The sequence below is a fragment of the Trachypithecus francoisi genome, unplaced genomic scaffold (assembly GCF_009764315.1).
Source record: "Trachypithecus francoisi isolate TF-2019V2 unplaced genomic scaffold, Tfra_2.0 Lachesis_group17, whole genome shotgun sequence".
Lineage (NCBI taxonomy): Eukaryota > Metazoa > Chordata > Mammalia > Primates > Cercopithecidae > Trachypithecus > Trachypithecus francoisi.
Window position 1 is genome coordinate 58,977,550 of NW_022681462.1, and position 22,238 is coordinate 58,999,787.

Below are 22,238 nucleotides of genomic sequence, written 5' to 3' on the forward strand. Positions count from 1 at the left end.
TGGACTGTCCCTCATTGTAATCTCAAGTGTCTTGAATGCCCTCACCAGTCACAAGAGCATTTGAAAAGTATGTAAAAGAATCTTTTCACACTTATGTTTGATAGCTTATCAGATTATCATGAAACACGCGGAATATTATAGTCACAATGGTTACATTTCTTTGGTCAGTTTTTTAAACTCAGAGAGGAAGTATGTTGCATACACAAAACACTTTATTTAGAGAGAGAAACAGGGTCTAGGTCTGTCACCCAGGCTGGAGTGCAGTGGTATGGTCATAGTTCACCGCAGCCTCGAACTCCTGGCCTCAAGCAATCCTCACACCTCAGCCTCCCAAAGTGCTGGGCATGAGTTGCTGCATCCAGCCCACAAGGTACTTTTGACACTAAAGTTGAAATTTCAAGATCCTACAGCCTCAATGAGGCAATTTTACAGTGACTATTTTTTGTTACTAAATAAAGAATAAAAAAGAAATGCCGAAACTTAGTCCTTTTTTAAGTACTTATTCCTTTGAAATTACACCTCTGCCAAAGCATAAAGCTCCTCCTTAACTGGCCAACACAATCTGGAGCATCAGATTTTCATTTTTCTCCTACTTTGTTTAGAGACCATAATGTATAATATATATTTATAACTGATAATACCAGTTTTCGCAACATTTAAGCAAATCTTAATAATCAGATTAATTTTCCTCCCCGTATGTTCTCATTACTTTTGCCTGGAGGTGTTAGTGATACTCTTCTGAAAGTAAAGAAATAATTTCACTTTGCTTATTGTGAGCAAAAGCCATATTTATGAAGTCCTTTTGTTGGATAAAAATCTAAAGAAAGGTTGGGAGTGGTGGCTCTCCCCTGTAATCGCAGCACTTTGGGAGGCCGAGGCGGGCAGATCACCTGAGGTCAGAAGTTCAAGACCAACTTAGCCAACATAGTGAAACTGCCTCTACTAAAAATACAAAAATTAGCTGGGGTGGTGGTGCACACCTGTAATCCCAGCTACTCGGGAGGCTGAGGCAGGAGAATGGCGTGAACCTGGGAGGCAGAGGTGCAATGAGCCAAGATAATGCCACTGCACTCTAGTCTGAGTGACAAAGTGAGACTCGGTCTCATAAAAGAAAAAAAGTAAAGAAAACTATTTTAGAGACAGCCCATTATTTTTTACATATTAAACTTTACAGTCAATTACAAAGTATTTCAATAATTGTATAGACTGTAAATAATTATTTATTAGTGATTAAAATGTAAGTTAGTATTTGGGCGTATGACTTAAGGCAGCAAATATTCATAATTAACTTCTGAACATTTTGCAACCAGTGCATTAAACCCAGCAGTATTGTGTTTCTATGACTCTGTTTCATCCTTTACATCTTACAGGAAATGAAAATCCAGATAATCTCTGCCTCACCCTGTAACTTTGAAATGGTTACAGTGTTAGCAGTTCTGATTTATTTTATACTCTGCACTTTTGTAACATTTTCCATTTTCTAATACAGCTCCAAAATCAACTTGCTTTATTTGAACATCAGATTCTATTCCACCATGATGAATTCCTCCTCCCACTCCAACAAGATTTCAGTTAAAGTGACCTGTATGACACAATGCAATGGAACACTGTTAATGAGTATGTGACTGCCTACTTCAAAATATTTTAATATTCGAGAGATGTATATATTGTGCACATATTACTAATTATAATTAACCCATGAAAACTATGTAGGATGACTTCAAACACAATTTTCCTCATCACTACTTTTTCAACATTCTCATCAAGGTCTTGATAAGGATTCAGTAATTTCCTAGCTAACAAATGGTTATACTTTCATTTCTTTAATCATAGTGCATATAATCATACGTGAACATAAAGTATTAGCAAGAATAATGTTTATTGTCTCCAGTTAATTCTCCAACCTAGACAAGGTGGAGATAAAGACAAATAATCTGAACCTAAGGCTATGACCTGCAGAAAACCAACCAGCTTTCTCCCCTCAAGAACTGTGCTTTTCTTCTTTCCTAGTTTATCTCATTTTATAAGAGGTAAGTGGCAGCGTCTTGACTGTTCTATTCTATTGTCTTAGATGCTTCAAATATTGGGAGAGGCAGGGACAACATAAAATAAATACACTTCTTCCTATTCATCCTGCTACGAACAGCTGAAATGTTATCTATCTAAACATAAGAAGACTCTGAAAAGTGGGGAGAATATGGCAGATCAATTATAGACCACGCAATCCCAAGGGCCACATAGCAGTGAGTTCTCCGATTTTCTTTTTGCCTCCCATATCCTAGATTGGGTGCTGGGGAAGCTGGCAACCCAGAAATACCAATGGTCACAGAGAGGAAACATAAAAAAGCTTGCTTTTTCTAGCCAAGGGACCAAGAAAGGGTCATCAAGGCAGAAAACTTTTAGACAATAACCACTCTGTTCTATCCAAACACCACAGAAAACCACTGTGGCCCCTTTCCTACCACTATCATCCCTACTTGTGATTGCATTTTCTTTCGGCTTTGAAAGTGGCAATGTCATGGTCCCATAAATTTAAGTACACTGTAATTTGTAGAGTTCCATGTATTCCCTAAATTATAGTACCTAGGATTGTACTGGCCACATAAAAGGCTCCTAACAAATACTTGTGTTTGCTTATATGTGTTTACATGGGATGAGCTAGTGAATAATTCTTGATGTGAACGTTTTCCATTTGAAGTTACATTTTATTGTTATGTGGACAGATCAAGGAAATTAAGCATGGGATATTGTTTCAAGTACAAGAAAAAAAGCCATCTACAGCCACACAAGGGTTCCAAGATACCTTTAACAAGAGACAGATGTTTTCATTTCACGATGAGAAACAACACTCCTTGGCCATGTGCGGTGGCTCACGCCTGTAATCCGAGCACTTTGGGAGGCCGAGGTGGGTGAATTGCTTGAGTCCGGGAGTTCGAGCCTGACGAATAGAGTGAAACTCTTTCTCTACCAAAAATACAAAAAATTAGCCAGCCATGGTGGTGCGTACCTGTAATCCCAGCTACTTGGGAGGCTGAGACACAAGAATCACTTGAACCCGGGAGGGGGAGATTTCAGAAAGCCAAGATCAGGCCACTGCCCTCCAGCCTGGGAGACAGAGCAAGACTCTGTCTCAAAAAGAAAAAGTAAAAAAGAGAGAGAGAAATAACACTTCCTTGATAAGTTGCTGGGCGTTAAATGAGAAAACACAATCCCAAACAAGCAATAGGTGCCAAAAAGCTAAGGGTGCATCCTCTTCACTTTTACCAGCTTTCAAAACCAAGATTAAATCAAATTTTAAAACAAACATTTTAATATTTTCCAACCCCTCAGATATGTGTGTGTGTGTTTACTTTTTAAAGGGCATTTGCAACCATAAGTGTAATAGATTTTAAATTTCTTGAGGACTTAGGCTGTGTATTATTCATTCTTATATGCCCCTTGAGCTCTTAGCATAGTACCTCAAATATGAAAAACATTCATTAAAAGTTATTGATATGAATTTATTCTTAAGCTGTTATAAAATGGAATTTCTAGCCTATAGGTGGAGGAAAATTAGGGATTAAAATGCAACTATCATAGGGAGAAAAGTAGTGCATTTATCTAAATTTATCCAATCATTCATTCATGTAGTGTTTCTCATTGAACACATAGGTCATAATCTCTGGCCAGGGGATTAGCCCCATACCACTGGCATTGCTCCTACCATCACCTACCACCACCCCTGCAGAAGGTTCTCTTCCCAGAAAAAGAGAAATAACTGTGGGCAGAGCCACCCCAGTCAAAACCCCAAAGAGGGTGGGCAAAAAGAAAAAAATACAAGTAATTAAAATATAACAGGATTAGTGTGTGTATGGTTCCGCTGACCTGAATGGGGAGGGCCAGGGAAGGCTTCTTAGAATTGGCCCCCTAAACTGAGGTCTGTGGAATGAGTAAGAGACAGAGGAAGGGGGCAAGGAAGAGTATTCCAGGGAGAGGGAACTGTATCAGCCAAAGCTTGGGGCTTGAGAGCATGGGGGGTTTGAGAACATGATAGGTTTGAGGAAATGAGAGCAGTTTGTTTGGTTTGGCTAAAGGATAGAGAATAAGGCAAGCTGTGGTGAAAGCTAAGTCTCCCTGGTAAGCAAATGCAAGATAATGTGTCCTTTCCTGACTGCAGCACAAAGGGTGGACTGGAGGATGGAGGACAGCCACACTGAAGGCAGAGAAGCAGTTAAAGGTCTGTGGGGTTTGGAGGAATAAGTAGCTCCATTGGAAAAGCCTGCAGCAGAAGAACACCAAGATCTAAGTTACTGATATCTACCCTTCCATGGCCCTCAATCACATAAGGCAAAAAGAGGGAGGGGGAGAGACTCTAAAAGCCTTGAGGAGGTACAGGGGAAGGGGCTGGAGCATCACTGACGGAGGAAGAGGCAATAAAAAGAGGGCTGCAAACATCGTCTAGTTCACAATCTTACCCAAGGCCATCTCTGATCCCAGCGTGAGTTTAATATAGAATGTGTCCTTTTCCACAATGACTACTTAGCAAAGCCTTTGAAAAGTGTTTCAGAATATCTCAAAATTATCCACTGGAGAGGCAGGCTCTTGGCATTTAACAATGCCACTGTTCAAAGATGCTCTTTCCTTGTCCTTTTCATGGCACTTGAGGACCTTTGGGTGGAATTCTCTCTGAGCAGTGTGAAAATATCAAAATAAAACTCTATGGAAAAGGACAAGCACTGCTCTGAGGTGGCATCTCCCACCCCCGCCCGGCCACTCACAGCTCTATAGCATCTCTCTCAGAGATGAAAAGCAGAAAAAGAAACTGAATTCTAGAGTGCTCACAAATGGATTTCCCAAATCAGAGCTGCCTTAACCATTTATTCCCTGTTAGAGGGAATTGATCATCTCAGTTCCAAAATCACAATAATGTCCTTTTTGAGTCAGTATAGTTAATATTAAAGCATTAATAGCAGTGACATCCACAGCAACCTCTGTCATGAAAAAAGAAAAAAAAAAAACCCAGTAAAGAACACGTATTAAAAGAAGTGATCAAACTTTTCAAGAAAACAAAATTAGGCTGGGTGCAGTGGCTCACACCTGTAATCCCAGCACTTTAGGAGACCAAGGTTGGCAGATCACTTGAGGTCAAGAGTTTGAGACTAGCCTGGCCAACATGGTAAAACCCTGTCTCTACTGAAAATATAAAAATAGGCCAGACATAGTGGCAGGCACCTGCAGTCCCAGCTAATTGGGAGACTGAGGCAGGAGAATCACTTGAACCCAGGAGGCAGAGGTTGCAGTGAGCTGAAATCGCACCACTGCACTCCAGCCTAGGTGGCAGAGTGAGACTCCCTCTCAAAAAAAACAAAAACAAACAAACAAAAAAACCCAAGGGAAAAAAAAGAAAATTAAAGTAGGTAATAAAGTGTCCTTAAAGAAACAGGATTCTCCGTCTCTGGGACGGTGAAAAGTCTCTGAATCCCCCATTCCACTTCTGGGAAAAAAACTAAGAAAGAACACCTTAGATAATAGGCCTACATTCATCTGTACCCACAGACTCTGTCTTGCCTCATTGCCGTGGATGAACTGTTTGTGCTTTTGTCTGTCAGTCCCTCTGCTGGTGCCTTGGGTCCCTTCTCCTCTCATCTGCTCAGAGATATGGCCCTAGCAATGTCTCCCTCTCTCCTTTGCATCATTAATTTTCTTTTTTCTTCCCCGCCGCCACCCCGCCACTCTGTCACTCAGGCTGGAATACAGTGGCACGATCCCAGTTCACTGCAACCTCCGCCTCCCGGGTTCAAGCGATTCTCCTGCCTCAGCCTCCAGAGTATCTGAGACTACAGGTGTGCACCACCACACCCGGCTAATTTTTGTACTTTTAGTATAGACCGGGTTTAACATGTTGGCCAGGCTGGTCTCGAACTCTTGACCTCAGATACTCCACCTGCCCCAGCCTTCCAAAGTGCTGGGGCTACAGGTGTGAGCCACCGGGACCTGCTGTATCATTAATTTTTCTTTCACCACTGGATCACTGCCAATTTGTGGAAGTATTCATCATCCAGTGGTGTACCAAGTAGGGGAAGTGGGCAGTCCTGGGCACAGGCAATAATGAGAAGCATTGTTTTTTGATAATTTAAACACAATGATAAAACAACAGAAAATCAGTCTGTTTTTGATTATCACCATGTTCTGGCAATTCTGGCAAAGGAATGTCCATAGTTAAATACTCTATCTCCCCTCCCCACCAATTTTTTATTAAATATTGGCATACATTCTAAACAAATCGGTGCAATTATTGTTGAGTTTTAATAATGCAAATGAAAGATTCAAATCACTTTTTTTTTTTAGATTCTTAGCGTATAATAAACATTGTATCCTACATAGAGGTTAATTTGGAGGCCTCCCAGTTACACACTTGGATCTCTGACACATGTGGACTGATACCCACAGTCATCTGGGGATTCATAATGGTCTAGGTGCAACGTGTGTCTCCATTCCTTTGGTACCATGTATTCTTGGATTTAAATGATATATGTAAAATAAACTGTGACAGTAAAGATGAAGAAATATAATTTAGGTTACTTCTTTTTTTTTGTTTTGTTTTGGTTTTGTTTTAGATGGAGTTTTGCTCTGTCGCCCAGGCTGGAATGCAGTGGTGCGATGTTGGCTCACTGCAACCTCCACCCTCCTGGTTCAAGCGGTTCTCCTGCCTCAGCCTCCTGAGTAGCTGGGATTACAGGACCCTGCCACCATGTCTGGCTAGTTTTTTGTTTTGTTTTGTTTTTTGTTTTTTTCCTAGTAGAGATGGGGTTTCACCATGTTGGCCAGGCTGTTCTCAAACTCCTGGCCTCAAGTGATCCACCTGCCTCAGCCTCCCAAAGTGCTGGGATTACAGGCGTGAGCCACTGCGCCTGGCCAATTTTTTTGTTTGTTGGTTTGTCTGAGACAGAGTCTCACTCTGTGGCCCAGGCTGGAGTGCAGTGGCACAATCTCTGTTTACCGCAACCTCTGCCTCCTGGATTCAGGGATTCTCCCACCTCAAACTCCCAAGTAGCTGGGATTACAGATGCCCACCACCATGCATGGCTAATTTTTGTATTTTTAGTACAGACAGGGTTTCACCATGTTGTCCAAGCTGGTCTTGAACTCCTAGCCTCAGGTGATCCGTCTGCCTCAGCCTCCCAAAGTGTTGGGATTACAGGCCTGAGTCACCGTGCCCAGCCAAACTTAGGTTACTTCAATTCTGTCATTCTGTGTGACCATTTGGAGTTTTTATCTGTCTCTTTAAATTTAAAAGTCTAAAATGGAGTGTGAATTGCAAGATATAATATTTTTGTTTAGTAAATTTTGTTTCGTTACTTTATACATTAAATATTTACCATTTTTGCGTAATAATATTTTTAAATTGAAGTTTATTCTTATAATTGTGAACTGTTTTGTTACATAGCTTTGAAATGATTCCAAACACATATATAGTTTTCTATGAGTGACATATGTTTTACTGTGACAAGAACTTGCAACGTACTCCCACTTCCTTCGAAAATGTTGTATCACACCTTATCATACCCCATATGTGAGCTATTGACTTCAACTACTGGACTCCAAAATACAGTGGTGTGCTGCATAACCATGTTTCTGTCAATGAGGGACCCTTTATAAAACAGTAGTCCCAAGAGATTATAATACCGTAGTTTTACTGTATCTTTTCTTTGTTTAGATATCTTTAGATACACAAAACCATTGTATTACTACTGCCTACAGTATTCAGTATAGTAACATGCTGTTACTGAAAACAGGTATGTATCCTAGGAGCAATAGACCATACCATATAGCCTAGGTGTGTAGTGGGCTGTACTATCTAGGTTTGTGTCAGTAAATTCTATGATGCTTGCACAACGAGTCTCCTAACAACACATTTCTCATTTTGTACATTTTCCCATTGGTAAGTAATGCATGACTGACCTACAACCCTAATCGTTTGGCAGACACTTTGAGAGCTTAGACCATGGCATGACTGCACTCCGTTGAGTTGCTTCTCCAAAAAACGTGAGCTCCAGGTGTGGCAGGGCTACATTCTGTTAGCCTTTGGGGTCATCTCCGAAGCCTCAGCAGCAACACCCACATTCTTGCATGGAGGGACCTCCTGTGTCTGCATGGATCTCTGTTGTGTTGGTCAAGCCATCTCTCCCCAAATCCTCTCTTACAGTCATACCTCACACTTCCACTAGCTTTTACTTTCCATAGAGCCTGCATTCATCCTAATTGGTGAACTAGACTTTAGTAATTTTGGAGCTCACTCATTACATGGTTGATATACTTCATCTATCGAGTATATTCCCTATGAGATTTGTTCTCGTGATTCTCCCTCTTTAAGCATTGTGGGAAAAAAAATCCCTTTGTATGACAATAAGCCATGTGAGTCATGAAATCATATTTTGATCACCTCCTTATTTTAAGCATACAAAACAGTTTTAAAATAATAAAACAATAAAATATCCCACTAATTGTATGATTTCACAGTTGCCTAAATTGTACCTTTCACAGATACTTTACTTTTATTAAGATTCACTTAATTACTGGATAATTATTTACATAGAATATTACTATATCAACTATAATAAAGAATCAAAGTTGAAACTACTAGGTAGATACAAAAACTATGAATAAATAGGTGTGCTTTTTTATCCTGCAGGAACTTTGAAGGCATTCTTAAGATTGTGAAACCAGCAACTGGTTTACAATTATTCTGAATTTGATAACAAAATTCGAAATGGGATTACCATCCTAATATGAAATGACATTGACCTGGTGAAATTCAACCAAGAAAAAATTTAAAACATTGCAGGATGTGATTAAAGCAATGGCTAAATTTATTTTAAAATATGTAATGCCTACAACACCACACATACAGTTAATGAAAATTCTGAAGAAATACAAGCTGGCATAGTCAAAGCACCTATGCTGGAAACAGCAAAAGATTCAGATGACATGTGCTAAAAGGTAACAAGGAATCATTTTCCATACGCATTAACAATAAGGAAGTGAAAAACTTTTAGCAAGAGTCAACATCAAGAAGATAAAAATAATAGTAATGACAAAGAAGGAGCCAGAAAGCAGACAAAGTATCAAGACTTGGGTCTTAAGGGATGTCAGGGAAGTATTAAGATCTCATCCTCCCCAGCTACTGTCCCAGTGTTCATACTGACAGCAAAACTCCTCAAAACAGCTGAAGGGGGCCAGGCATGGTGGCTCACGCCTGTAATCCCAGCACTTTGGGAGGCAGAGGTGGGTGAATCACCTGAGGTCAGGAGTTTGAGACCAGCCTGGCCAACATGGTGAACTCTTATCTCTACCAAAAATACAAAAATTAGCCAGGAGTGGTGGTGCACGCCTGTAATCCCAGCTACTTGAGAAGCTGAGGCACAAGAATCACTTGAACCTGGGGGGTGGAGGTTGCAGTGACCTGAGATGGTACCACTGCACTCCAGCCTGGACAACAAGAGCAAGACTCTATCTCCAGAAAAAAGGGGTCTGAAGGGATTCATGCCATCCCACAATATGCTGTTTTGGCATATTGATTATTTTAAGCTGAAGGTGCTTGAGAAACAGAACATGCAGAAGGGCTCTGATATGGTTTGGATGTGTTTCCCCTCCAAATTTTATGTTGTAATGTGACCTCCGATGTTAGAGATGAGCCTAGTTGGAGGTATTTGGGTCATGGGGGCAGATCCCTCATGAATGTCTTCATGCTGCCCCTGCAATAATGAGTGAGTTCTCACTCTGTTCGTTCATGCAGATTTGAGCCTGGAAGAGCCTCCTCTTGCTCCTGCTTCTTTCTCACCATGTGACATGCGTGCTCCCGCTTCGCCTTCTGCCATGGGTAAAAACCTCCTTGAGGCCTCACCAGAAGCCAAGCAAATGCTGGTCCCGTGCTTGAGCAGCTTGCCAAACTGTGAGCCAATTAAACCTCTTTTCTTTATAAATTACTGAGTCTCAGGTATGCCTTTGTAGCGATGCAAAACAAACTAGCACAGGCTCTCTGACCTCCTCATTTCTCCCTAAAAATGTATCATAAAATTTTCCATGAAAAAGGTGCCTTTCCTGTACTAGGAAGAGAAGAACATACTTATCACCAAACACTAGGAGTTGATGCCGAAATGGGCCTCCACATCAAACTACTAAAACGACCCTACCTTTCATTAGTTTCCCCCATGTATTTTCTAGGCTCTGTCCTACAATTTAGTGCCCCGAGCCCAAGCCCCTTTGTCTTGGCCCATCCCCATAATTAGTTGTTCTTTGCGTGAAAAGGTATATAAGCTTCACGGCCTAATGACATCCTAGGGTCTTTACTTCCCTTTTGAAGACTGCCATGTACATGTAAAAAATATTAATAAAATCAATATGCTTTTCTCCTGTTAATCTGTCTTATGTCAGTTTAATTCTTGGACCAACCACAGAACTGAAGAGGGTAGAAGGAAATTTTTTTTTTTTGCTTCCCCTACAAAGCCATTTACTCACTGGGTCCAAACCTGCTTGAGTTTGCTTCCATTGCTGTCACTTCAATGACACTGTTTCTGTCAAGGTCACCGATTTCCATGTTGCTAGATCCAGTAGTCAACTCTCAGTTCTCATCTTACTCTAGCAGCAGCATTTGAGGAAACTCTTGACATCCTTTTTCACTTGATCCCTGGAATGAATACCATTCTCTTTTTTCTTCTACTCCAGCTACTCTTCCTCAGTGTCCTTTACGGCATTGCCCTCATTTTCCTGACCTCTAAACTCCAGGGAGCCCAAGGGCTCAATTCTCAGCCCACTTCTAGTCTATATTCACTCCCAGGTGATCCCAGTTAGTCCCATGGCTGAAAGTGCTGATATCTCTAAGAGGTGCGTCTCTATCACAGCCCTCTTTCCTGCCTTGTACACTCAATTGCTACTTGCTCTCTCCATTGCATATCTAATAGGCATCTCAAAGTTAGCTCATCCAAACATGAATTCCTGATCTTTCTCCCCAAAATCTGCTCCTACAACACTCTTTCCCTCATCCATAAAATCAACTCCATTCTTTCATTGCTCAGGCCAAAAATCTGGCAGTGGTCTTGGTTCCCTTCTTTCCCTCACGCCCCACATCTAATCCATCGGCATATACTGTTGGCTCCATGTTTCACATATGTTCCGAATTCAACCATTTTTCATCTCCTGTCACCACTCTCAATCTCTATCACCTCTCACCTGATGCTGTCATCTGAATGTTTGTGTCCCACACAAAATTCATATGTTGAAACCTAACCCCCAAGATGATGGTAGTGAAAGGTGGGGCCATTAGGAGGTAATTAGGTGTGAAGGCTCTGTCCTTATGAATGGGATTAGTACCCTCATAAAAGAGGGTTCAGAGAGCCCTGTTGCCCCTCCTGTCATGTGAGGACACAGTAAGAACATGCCTACTATGAGGAACAGACAGGCACTCACCAGACACTGAATCTATTGGCACTTGATCTTGGACTTCCCAGCCTCCAGATTGTGAGAAATTTCTGCTGTGAGAAATTTTTGCTATCCCTCAGTCTCAGGTATAGCAGCAAGAAAGGACTAAGACACCTGAGATATTGCAATAGACTCTTAACTACTTTCTCTGCTGCTGCTTTTACTTCCTTTTTATGTCCACAGAATCATCTTAACATGTAACAAAGTTCTATCCCTCCTCTGCACAAAGCCTTCCAGGGGCTCCCATCTCACTCAGAATAAAATCCATGGCCCACAAAACCCTAGGTGGTCTGCCTCCCCCACCTCCCCACGATCTCTCTGATCCCTTTCCACCTCTATCCCACCCCCTTGCTCACTCCAATATAGCCACCCAGCGGCCATCTGTCCTCTGTGATGTTCTTCTGATGGGTTAGCAGCCCAGTCCCACACCTGTGCACTAGCAGAGCCCTCTGCTGGACACTCTCTTCCCTGGGGATCTGGGAGGCACTCTACCTCATTTCTTTCAGGTCTTGCTGCTAGAATGTCATCTCATCAAAGAGAACATTCCTTACCAACCTATCTAAAATGGCACGCTTCTACACCTCTTTATTGTTTTACCTTGCTTTATTTTTCTGCATAGCAATAATCACAACTTGATATTTATCATCTGACTTCCCCCACTATTATATACTCTCTATAAGAGCAGGAATTAACTATCTTTGTAGTTGCTGATCCTTAGTACCTAGAAAACTGCAGATATATAGTAAGCACTTAAAAAAATTAGAATGACCAGCAAGATGATTATTTGGAACAAAGGTCACACTGCATTTTGAGGTGATTCAGAGTGGCAAACTGGCAGCCAATGCGTTAAGGAAGCCTTCTGTAGTTCAGAATGCTTTGGGAATGCTGCGTGCGTTCAGCTACACTCATAGACTTACTCATGATATAAGGCTTTTGGAAAGAGAGTGTCCCAACTGGCTTTATAAAAGAATGACAACATCCACCCTGGAAGATTTCTGAGAGAAACACAGAGCCCATGTTGAAAAGGACATTGTTCATTACTGCCTTCTGAGGACTGAAAGAGTACCAAGGCTTGTCCCTGAGTCAAGGCAGCATGAAATATTCTCCTGAAAGCATATATCTTTGCTTGTTCTTACCTAAGAAGCTGAACGTACAATCCTGGACTGGAGATTTTTAGAGACCACATTGACCTTGACACATGCCAAAACAGGATGAATTAATTATAATATCTTACAAATATTTTAAAGAAAGAAGATTTTGAGTTTATTAACTCTCATTAGAAAAATTTTGTTTGAAACCTGCGGAGAAGGAAGACACTGTTTTTCTTTCTGTATAATAGTTAGAAATGTTTAGAGATAAGCATAGTATTTAACTCTTTGGGATATGTAAAATTGTATTTGACAGCATTTTTAGACTAGACATTAAGAATACTTTAATGTGTTTGTCTATTGTATTAATTTTAATTATACTCCACTGGACTCACATGCTTTGAAATGCTTTATTAAATGCCCCTAAGATCTTGTACTAATCATAATACAAGCAGCGCCAAATTTAAATTTCTAGCATTGGGTAGCATCAGCTTGCCTGAGAGCACCCTCTTCTGTTTCAAGAATGTACTGCAAATTACATTTCATGGAGTTCACAATGCTGGATTCTACAAAAGGAGCTTCTCAGCAAAATGGCAACACACACAATCATATTATTTAAAGAAGCCACTCTTCCCTCTGAAGTTTGGAAGGCTGTGCGAGTGCAGATACATGAAGGGGAAGCAGCAAAACCCAGAGTCCAATGATGCTGTGCCTTTCTTCCCCAGGAAGTCTCATGGAAATGAACTGAAATATTTTAAAACATGGGGCAATTAATCTAATCAGTTCCTTTTCCTTACAGATGAAACATGATTTTAAAGGCAGAATATTACTTGTAGCTTGTATCTATGGTTTTTTGTAATTCAACTATTTGCTTCTTGACTAGCAACTCTATCTTCCTTTAAAAATTAGAGTCAAATTCATATTTCAATACCATTTCTAAGCAGGATAACGAAAAATGCTTGTATCATATGACCCAGGGAAATACAGGGATAATTAGATTGAGCCCGTGAAATTCCCATCAAGAAAGGTAAATATTAGCGATTACATATGATTCAACAGAATACATATAGCCCTATGTTTTAGGGCCCTGGCTAAGCGTATAAGTTCCTTGGAATACAGTAGCTGCAGAGGATGGGTAGGGTCTAGGAGAGACAACATCAAAATCTACCCTGTGTCTACAAAAAAGTGGTGGGACAGTCTAGCCAGAGTTGAGACAAAACAGGAAAGAATTGATTGATGGGATTTTGAGGACTGTTGTTACAAATACGGTCAGTTTTTGCCACTCAATCCTTTTGTCGGTCCTGAAGAACTAGGGCCAAGCCTTGTGAGTCCTAGCAGTGGTTAAAATGGTGCTTCATTTCTGTCTTCTATGAAGTACTGATGCCATTTTGAAATATTAACTTTAGTAGCTAAATAAAAATTTAATTTCAACACAAGGCAGATTTCCTGTAAAAAGGAGGGTGGAGAGGTTGTTAGGTCGGTCCTTTATAAGCACTGATTTACCTTCATATCTCCTATGACCTCCCTCCACTCCCCCACAACTTCCCTCCACCCCCGCAACTCCCTACCACCCACACGTATACCTTACCTGAAATATATTCTGTACAATTATGTAAAACTGGTTTTCTAAACTTTAAAAACATGGCTTTTAGGTGCACATTAATTCTACAGGAGTACTCTACAAGTTGCCAAAGTTTGAAAATTCCATGGAATACTGTGGACAAAGTTTTCCCTATTTTCAAGGAAAATTTGTGAAAGGCTTTGAGTAGTAGTAATCTTATGCACGTATTCATTTCATTTTTTTAAATTTTATTTTATTTTTGAGACAGAGTCTTACTCTGTCGCCCAGGTTGGAGTGCAGTGGCGCAATCTCAGCTCACTACAAGCTCCACCTTCCGGGTTCACGCTGTTCTCCTGCCTCAGCCTCCTGAGTAGCTGGGACCACAGGCGCCCACCACCATGCCTGGCTAATTTATTTTTTGTTTGTATTTTTAGTAGAGACAGGGTTTCACCATGTTAGCCAGGATGGTCTCGATCTCCTGACCTCGTGATTCGCCCACCTCAGCCTCCCAAAGTGCTGGGATTACAGGCATGAGCCACCGCACCCAGCCTCATATCTTTATGAGTCATGATTATACCCTATTTTTAAAATCATCTTTTATAACATTATCAACTATACTTTGATGATGTCATTTTTCCAGGATATGCCAAGAGGTCATGGTCACTGACTCCTTAAGACTGGAGTCTGACATATGCCTGACAGTCAATTGTTTAGGGTTATTGAAATTGATTTCATACCTTAAGAAAAAAAAAGAGCCCCAGGTCTTGCAAAAGAAGATATACATTCACAGCACAGTAAGAATCATTTGAAATACATTTTTAATTTTTGAAAAATCAATATTTAATCTACAAAATATTTTGTTACATGATTATTAAGGCTCAACCTGTTTTGTATTTGCATTGACAGAATATAAAACCATACTTTAAGTAAAACATTATAATAGTCATTGTTAAGAAAGGCCTTCTAACTGAATTTATAAGAAAAGGGGCTGTATCACAAGCATAGCTCTGGAATGAAGGGAACTAACATCCTAGAACTGTCTAATATATACATCAGGTTGTAAAATTCCAGCCTTTATGTGCTGGAAAGTATCTTTTTTACATATCTTTTTTTAATGGATGAACTCTTGTGATTCCCACAGAAAAAGGAAATGTCCTTAAATTTAGATCTGCACAAATGATCTACCCATGAATTCGTTTACACTGTTAATGTGATCCTGTAACTGGAAAAATGAGCAGACTAGTCACAAACTGGTCAGCTCCTTGGAAGTCTGCTCATTTGACTCCAAAATGGTCAAACTCACAATGGAGTGATCTAAAGCAAAATAAATGCTAGAAAGGAATCTTTCCTCCCTCATTCCTTTCCTTCCCCGCTTCCCTCCCTTAAAAGCAAGGGTTTTTTGAAGATCACTGTTCCGAAAAGGGCAGTTCTACTTAATTTGAATCCTACCTGATTTTTCACCTAGAGTTCTGTAGTCAATTCTGACCTCTTGCCAGTTCTGAGGTCAGAAGAATTGAATAAGCCTCCCCTCTCTACACAGAATGTTAATTTAACACTAAGTAATGAATATTTAAGGATCCTAATAGATGTGCAAATTAACAATTATGCCATAACACCCCGCTGTTACGCTGTTAATGCTATCAGCCTCTGCATTGCCACAGACACTCCATTTGGGCGTTAGTCCAGCTTTTGCTATTATATCGTCAACACTGAATCTCGAGATATCCTGAAGGCCCGGTGGCTTGTGAGTGAATAACCCTGGCAGGGAGGGATACTAGTCAACCTGTGAAGCATGGGGGGCAATTAAGTGAACCCTCTGGTGAATATATTTTGAGGTGTAAATAGTCATTAAGTTCATCCTAATCAGACTGTGAGTTCTTTGTCGCAGGATGCCATAAAACACACTCAGAAAGGAATGGTAGTAATTAACCCAGCTAACTTCACTGGGACCGTAGGTAGCATCAGTTTTGCCCTGCCTCCATATTTGTTCTGAGCAGACTGAAGTCACTCTAGAGTGTGCCCACACCAGATGATAAGAAAAGATGGTGGAATTTTTTTAAATGACATACACAGATTTGCCCTACTCTACATCAACAGTGAGCCTCAAGCATATGATATTATAAGCAAGGCATCAAATGTAGTTAAAAAGAGAAATAGCAGCCGGGCATGGTGGCTCATGCATGTAATCCCAGAACTTTGGGAGGTCGAGGCTGGTGGATTACCTGAGGTCAGGAGATCGAGACCAGCCTGGCCAACATGGGGAAACTCCATCTCTACTAAAAATACAAAAGAATTTTAGCCGGGCTTGGTGGCTTCCACCTGTAATCCCAGCTACTTGGGAGGCTGAGGCAGGAGAATCGCTTGAACCCAGGAGATGGAGGTTGCAGTGAGCCAAGATCATGCCACTGCACTCCAGCCTGGGCAACAGAATGAGACTCTGTTTCAAAAAAAGTAAAAAATAAAAACAGTAATAGCAATTCCTTTCAACCAACCATCACCTTTTGCATCCTTTGCCTTTACAGTAAAATAATGAAAAGCAATAAAATCTGCTGATTGATACAGACCATCATAAATGTTTGTCTTAATCTGTTTTTGAACAGATTGCAATGAATGTAATATAATATTAAATAAAACACATGAAATAAATTCTGTAGGCCAACACATAAATGTTGTTTGGAAAAACATTAAATCAGTTTTGACTGAAAACAAATCTAGCAAATAGAAAAAAAATCTCCTAATTATGTTTAAGCTTCAACATAAATTGAAGGTATATTAATACCACATGGGGGAGTTTGTTTTTCAGACTAAAAATATATCTGGAAAATAGATTCCATACATTTTAAAATTCTCACTTTTCACTGTAAATGCTAAAAGGAAATTATAAATGGAATTATAGCTGCTAATGCTATTGACTTTTCATTAGAAACCAAACCATTATAATCATTTACCTGACTCTGAAGAATAAAAATGTTGCCTCTTAGAAATCTGGGTAAAATACCAAGTATCTTTCACTTTGCTCACCTTAATGAAAAATACTCTAAAATAAGCAGAATTAGCATAAAATAGCATGATAGCAGAACTAGTATAAAATAATCATCATGTGATTTAGACTTCTACTCAAGAGAGGCTTGTGTTCATTACAAATAATACTTTATCAAAATATATCCTTAGAGTCTGTACTTTTGGAAAATAGTATTTATAAATTTTAAAAATTCATCTTTAATATATATAAATATTTTAACTAGTGTCTAATACTCAGATTCCATTTTGAAAGGAATCCTGCCAAGTGAAAGGAAATACGTCTTAGTGATTTATACTAAAATATGTAGGACAACAGAAATAGCTTCTTTGCAGCACACCAAAATACAAGCACATTTTGAAAATGACAATACAGTGGGAGAGAGACAGGCACCAAATATAGCCAGTTATTACTTACCAATGTGGTAAGAGGACAGGAAAATAAGTAATTCAAAAGCACAGATACTTCCAAATCTACATTTTAGCCTGTGGTTTCAACATCAGTCTACACCTAGCCACATGCCAGAGGCAAGCAAGAGGGAAAATTAAGTATTTTGGTGTATGTCTCCTTCGATTCCCTTACCCTCTAGTACAGGCACTAACCAGCAAGAAGAGATGGGAAAAAATAAAGACGGCACCTCAGTAATCCAGGGAGCAAAACAATCAGCCACTGAGTAATCAAAATTCAAACTGGCTGCAGGGTCACACAACGAGTAACAGTGCCTTTGAGTTTCAATAGGAAGCAAAACATCACACAAATTATAGAAACATTTTAGATTGAACCCCTAGGACAAAAACATATGAAAAGCATAAAATACAGATTGTTCAGTTTTAGGTCTAAACTTCTCTAAACACAGCCATCAGACCTGTCTTAAAACCACTGTTCAGAAGTCATTTCCACTCTACAGTAGCAGGACTTGGTGTGTTTCGGTGAATTACATATTTGACAAGTGGGCTGTCATCATGAACTCTCGCTACTCCTACTGAGTTATGCAGTCACCAATTTTATCTGGGTCTTCTCCATCGATTTTAATCCACTTCTTTTCTATTTCAACCTGTTATGCAAAAGCAAAACACAGGCAGCATTAACAAATGCAATGCAGCACTCACACCTCTTCAGTCCTATTTTATACATGCGGCACAGACTGCACAAACCTCACCCTTTGGACACAGACACAGCCCTCTACCTTCCTACAGCAGCTTCCAAGTGAGGCACTCTGCTCTTCTTTTGAACAACAGAGCCCCCCACAAATCCTCCCCGCCAGGGTCAAATCTTCAAGAGCACCAAAACTGTCTTCTAAGTCAAACGTAGTTTTTATAAAATGTGTACAGAATACATATGTTGAGAAAAACATTTACAGATCTGACTAGACATATGATCAATTATCCCTCCCCCTGAATACATGGCTGTATCGTATATCTAGCCATTGGCCCCCTTGAGATTTATAATGCACCCAAAATTATCTAACTGAAACAAACCAGCTTACAAACTATTAGGTTGCTGCAAAACTAATGGCAAAAACCGTGATTACTTTTGCAGCAAACTAATAGTAAACCAGCTGGGCCAAACCATCTCCTCTTCATCATTTTTGTCTCAGCTCAAATGTCACATCCTCCTGGAGGTCCTCCAGGACTACCCCAGATAAAGCCCTCCAGTCGTTCTCTATCCTGTTACCCTATTTTATTATCTTCTTAGAATTTGTCATTAGTTGAAATCATATTATTTATTTATTTACTAACTGTTTTTCATTTACCCCCACTAGAAACTATGCTCCATGAGGACAGGGACTTTGTCTCTCTGTTCACACCACTGAGTCCCTGCACGTGGAGCGGTATCTGGCACTTTGAAACTGTAACAGAGAATTACTTAATGGAAGAAAACATTTTGAAACTGCCACCAGGTGCAGATCAACTAGTAAATGCCATTAAAGCTAGAGATACTTTGTAAAGTAATTTTTAATTGTCCACCAAAACTGCATGAAGCTGGCACGTTTTGTGAATAGGAAAATAAATATAAACATAGTCTCCATGCGAACTTAACCCACGTTTCAGTCACACATAATACTTATATACCTAGTGTTACAGGTCAGGTTCCCCAAGAAATAGACTCTGAGATGGAGATCCGTGTGCAGAAAGTTTACTGGAGAGTGCTGTTGAGTTCAACATTCATGGAAACATTGCAGGAAATGAAGCTAAATGGGCAGAGAGAGAAGCTGGGCTGCCATGTAGTCAGAATGAAGGCTTCTGCCCATGCCCTGGAGAGCTGAAGCTGGGCTGACCTACAGAGTTAGCCCAAGTTGATGCAAAGGGGTCTGCACACCCCTGCCTAGATTCCAGGAAGGAGGCATGACCTCCGGGAAGGCAGCTAGCTTCAGCGGAGGCAATTCCCACCTGCTGGGGAAATACAGCCTTCAGGTCACAGCACTACCTATCACTACTTTTATCAGCAGAAAAACGTAACTGGACCCAAACATAGACTTCTAAACAGATAGTCCAAAAATAAAGAAAAATCCTGACTCACATTACTATAGTATAGGAAACCCAGTTGATATTAACGATGTCATCTATAATATCACTATTTTTAATAGAAATAAATGAGTAGGAAATCAGAATGGCATTAATCATTGCTGCAAGTCAAGCAACACATAGATTTTAAAATGCTATTCGAGGGGCACATGTTCTCAGGACCTCCTGAGGGCTGTGTCACAGGCAAAATTTAAATTTTTAAAAATAAAATAAATGATACTAGAAATTATAAAATGTTGCTCATGTGAAAGTCAGAAGGGAAACATAAATTCTAAACTGAACCACCTGTCTGTAATGCAATGTTTAATTTTTGTGATTTTTGAAATGTTTTCTAGCTAAAAAATACGTTTAGGCCAGGTGTGGTGGCTCACACCTAGAATCCCAGCACTTTGGGAGGCCGAAGCAGGCAGATCATGAGGTCAGGAGTTTGAGACCAGCCTGGCCAACATGGTGAAACCCCATCTCTACTAAAAATACAAAAAATTAGCCAGGCGTGGTGGCAGGAGCCTGTAATCCTAGTCACTCGGGAAGCTGAGGCGGGAGAATTGTTTGAACCCAGGAGGCAGAGGTTGCAGTGAGCCAAGACCATGCCACTGCACTCCAACCTGGGCAACAGAGCAAAACTCTGTCTGAAAAAAAAAACAAAAACAAACAAAAAAAAACTTTTAAACAAGACCAGCAAGATACATCACTATTTCAAGATACTGTGGGAAATATGTGGCAGAGGACATGCATATATGTACTAAACTTGAGGATAAGGAGGGAAAACAAGTTTAGAAACAGATGTAAGTGTATGTCCTCCTTTAGTTCATCTGCCTAAGAATGCAAAAGAACTGATGGCAAACATTTAAAACCACCATAATACCAGGCTGGACATGGTGGCTCACACTTGTAATCCCAGCACTTTGGGAGGCTGAGGCAGGAGGATCACTTGAGACCAGGAATTTGAGACCAGCCTGACCAACATAGTGAGATCTCATCTCTATTTTAAAATTTTAAATAAAATTTTAAGCTACCAATAGGCTAGGCATGGTGGCTCACGCCTGTAATCCCAGTACTTTGGAAGGCCGAGACGGTCAGATCACCTAAGGTCGGGAGTTTGAGACCAGCCTGGCCAACATGGCGAAACCCCATCTCTACTAAAAATACAATAATAATAATAAATAATAATAATAATAATAATAGCTGGGCATGGTGGTGGGTGCCTGTAATCCCAGTTACTTGAGAGGTTGAGGCAGGAGAATCGCTTGGACCCAGGAGGCGGAAGTTGCAGTGAGCCAAGATCATGCCACTGCACTCCAGCCTGGGTGACACAGTGAGATGCCATCTTAAAAAAAAAAAAACAAAAACAAACAAACAAAAAAACTGAAAACTACCATAATAGAGAAACTCGGCATTTCCTAAAGCATGCTGCACAGAATACTATTTCACAAGATAGGGATAAGTGTTTTATATACACACACCCACATAGACAAGACACAATAGCCAATGAATTGGGAAAAACTGTGTTAACTAAGTTTAACAAGTTTCCTTATTGCAGGACTTCTTGGGGGCCTTTATTTAATATTAATTTAGTATATGGCATTCCCTAACTTATTTTTTTCTTGGATAATTATTTGAGACACGTGTTCTGCAGCACATATTTTAAGAAATGGTGCTCTAACATCATAATTTTTCTTATAATTATACTTCTAAAATGTAGATTCATTTTTAATATACTGTTTTTCATTGAGAGCTAAATTATTAAGCATTCCCAACATTCTCCAGAATGGAGAGGAAGTGCTAAGCTCAATGGTGGCCATCAAGTTTCCAAAGCTGAGATCCTCTCTAGGGCAAATCCCACCACACATATACACACACAACACATACACGATCACAAAAGACAGCAAAACAAATATTTAAAGCCAAATCAGGTCACAGTTCTGGAAGCTCTGGGATTTACCTGGATGTTGTAGCAAGCTCGCTGCTGAACATGTTTCTGTGGCTGGACATCACTCTCCACCCCCAGAGACCTGACCTCTGTCTTTGAGGCACAGGTGTCAGGCACGGAAAACTCAACAGTAGCAAATGGATACCAATCAGAGGGAATTTCTTGGTCTGATCCAAGCTCTAATTTGTATGACAGACAATGAGGATGATCAAGACCTTGAGGAAAGAAAAAATCAAATAGTCAAACTATTTTAATGGCCATTGAACATTTCTCTTAAACATAAAAGGCACTCATCTCTCTTACTAAGGAATTTCATTAGCACTGCAGCAGTGCAAATTCCATTTAAACAACACACCATGAAAATCTACAATTTTGCACTAACTAGGGGAAAGCTGTCCGTGATTTTTAAGTGCTAGCTTTAAAACACTTTATTACTTTATGACTTTATTACTATTTTGAATAAGAGTGGTAAAAATTTAAAGATAGAAAAAATAAAAAATATATTACTATACGCAGGCACAGATGGACTCCTAAAAACGTTTTCAATTAGAAATTTACTAATATTAATTAGAAATATTACTATATTTAGCAGATTATATTAGCATTATAATATAGTAATAATATGATTATATTATATACTAATATATAGCAATATTGT

The 22,238-nt window shown here is 39.9% G+C and overlaps 1 protein-coding gene across 4 annotated transcripts in view; it reads right to left on the reverse strand.

The window, feature by feature from the left end:
- Positions 1–14,905: 14,905 nt before the first annotated feature.
- Positions 14,906–22,238, reverse strand: part of STON1 (stonin 1) — a 63,118-nt gene continuing 55,785 nt past the window's right edge. For 3 of the 4 annotated variants that reach the window (XM_033175760.1, XM_033175759.1, XM_033175761.1), the window contains 2 exons: positions 21,593–21,795; positions 14,908–18,179 (listed from right to left, as the gene is read on the reverse strand). In XM_033175760.1, the coding sequence (XP_033031651.1) occupies positions 18,105–18,179; positions 21,593–21,795 (278 nt within the window). In that variant the 3' untranslated portion in view covers positions 14,908–18,104. Of the gene's footprint in view, positions 18,180–21,592; positions 21,796–22,238 lie in introns of all 4 variants that reach the window. The other variant, XM_033175758.1, reaches the window with a different exon arrangement.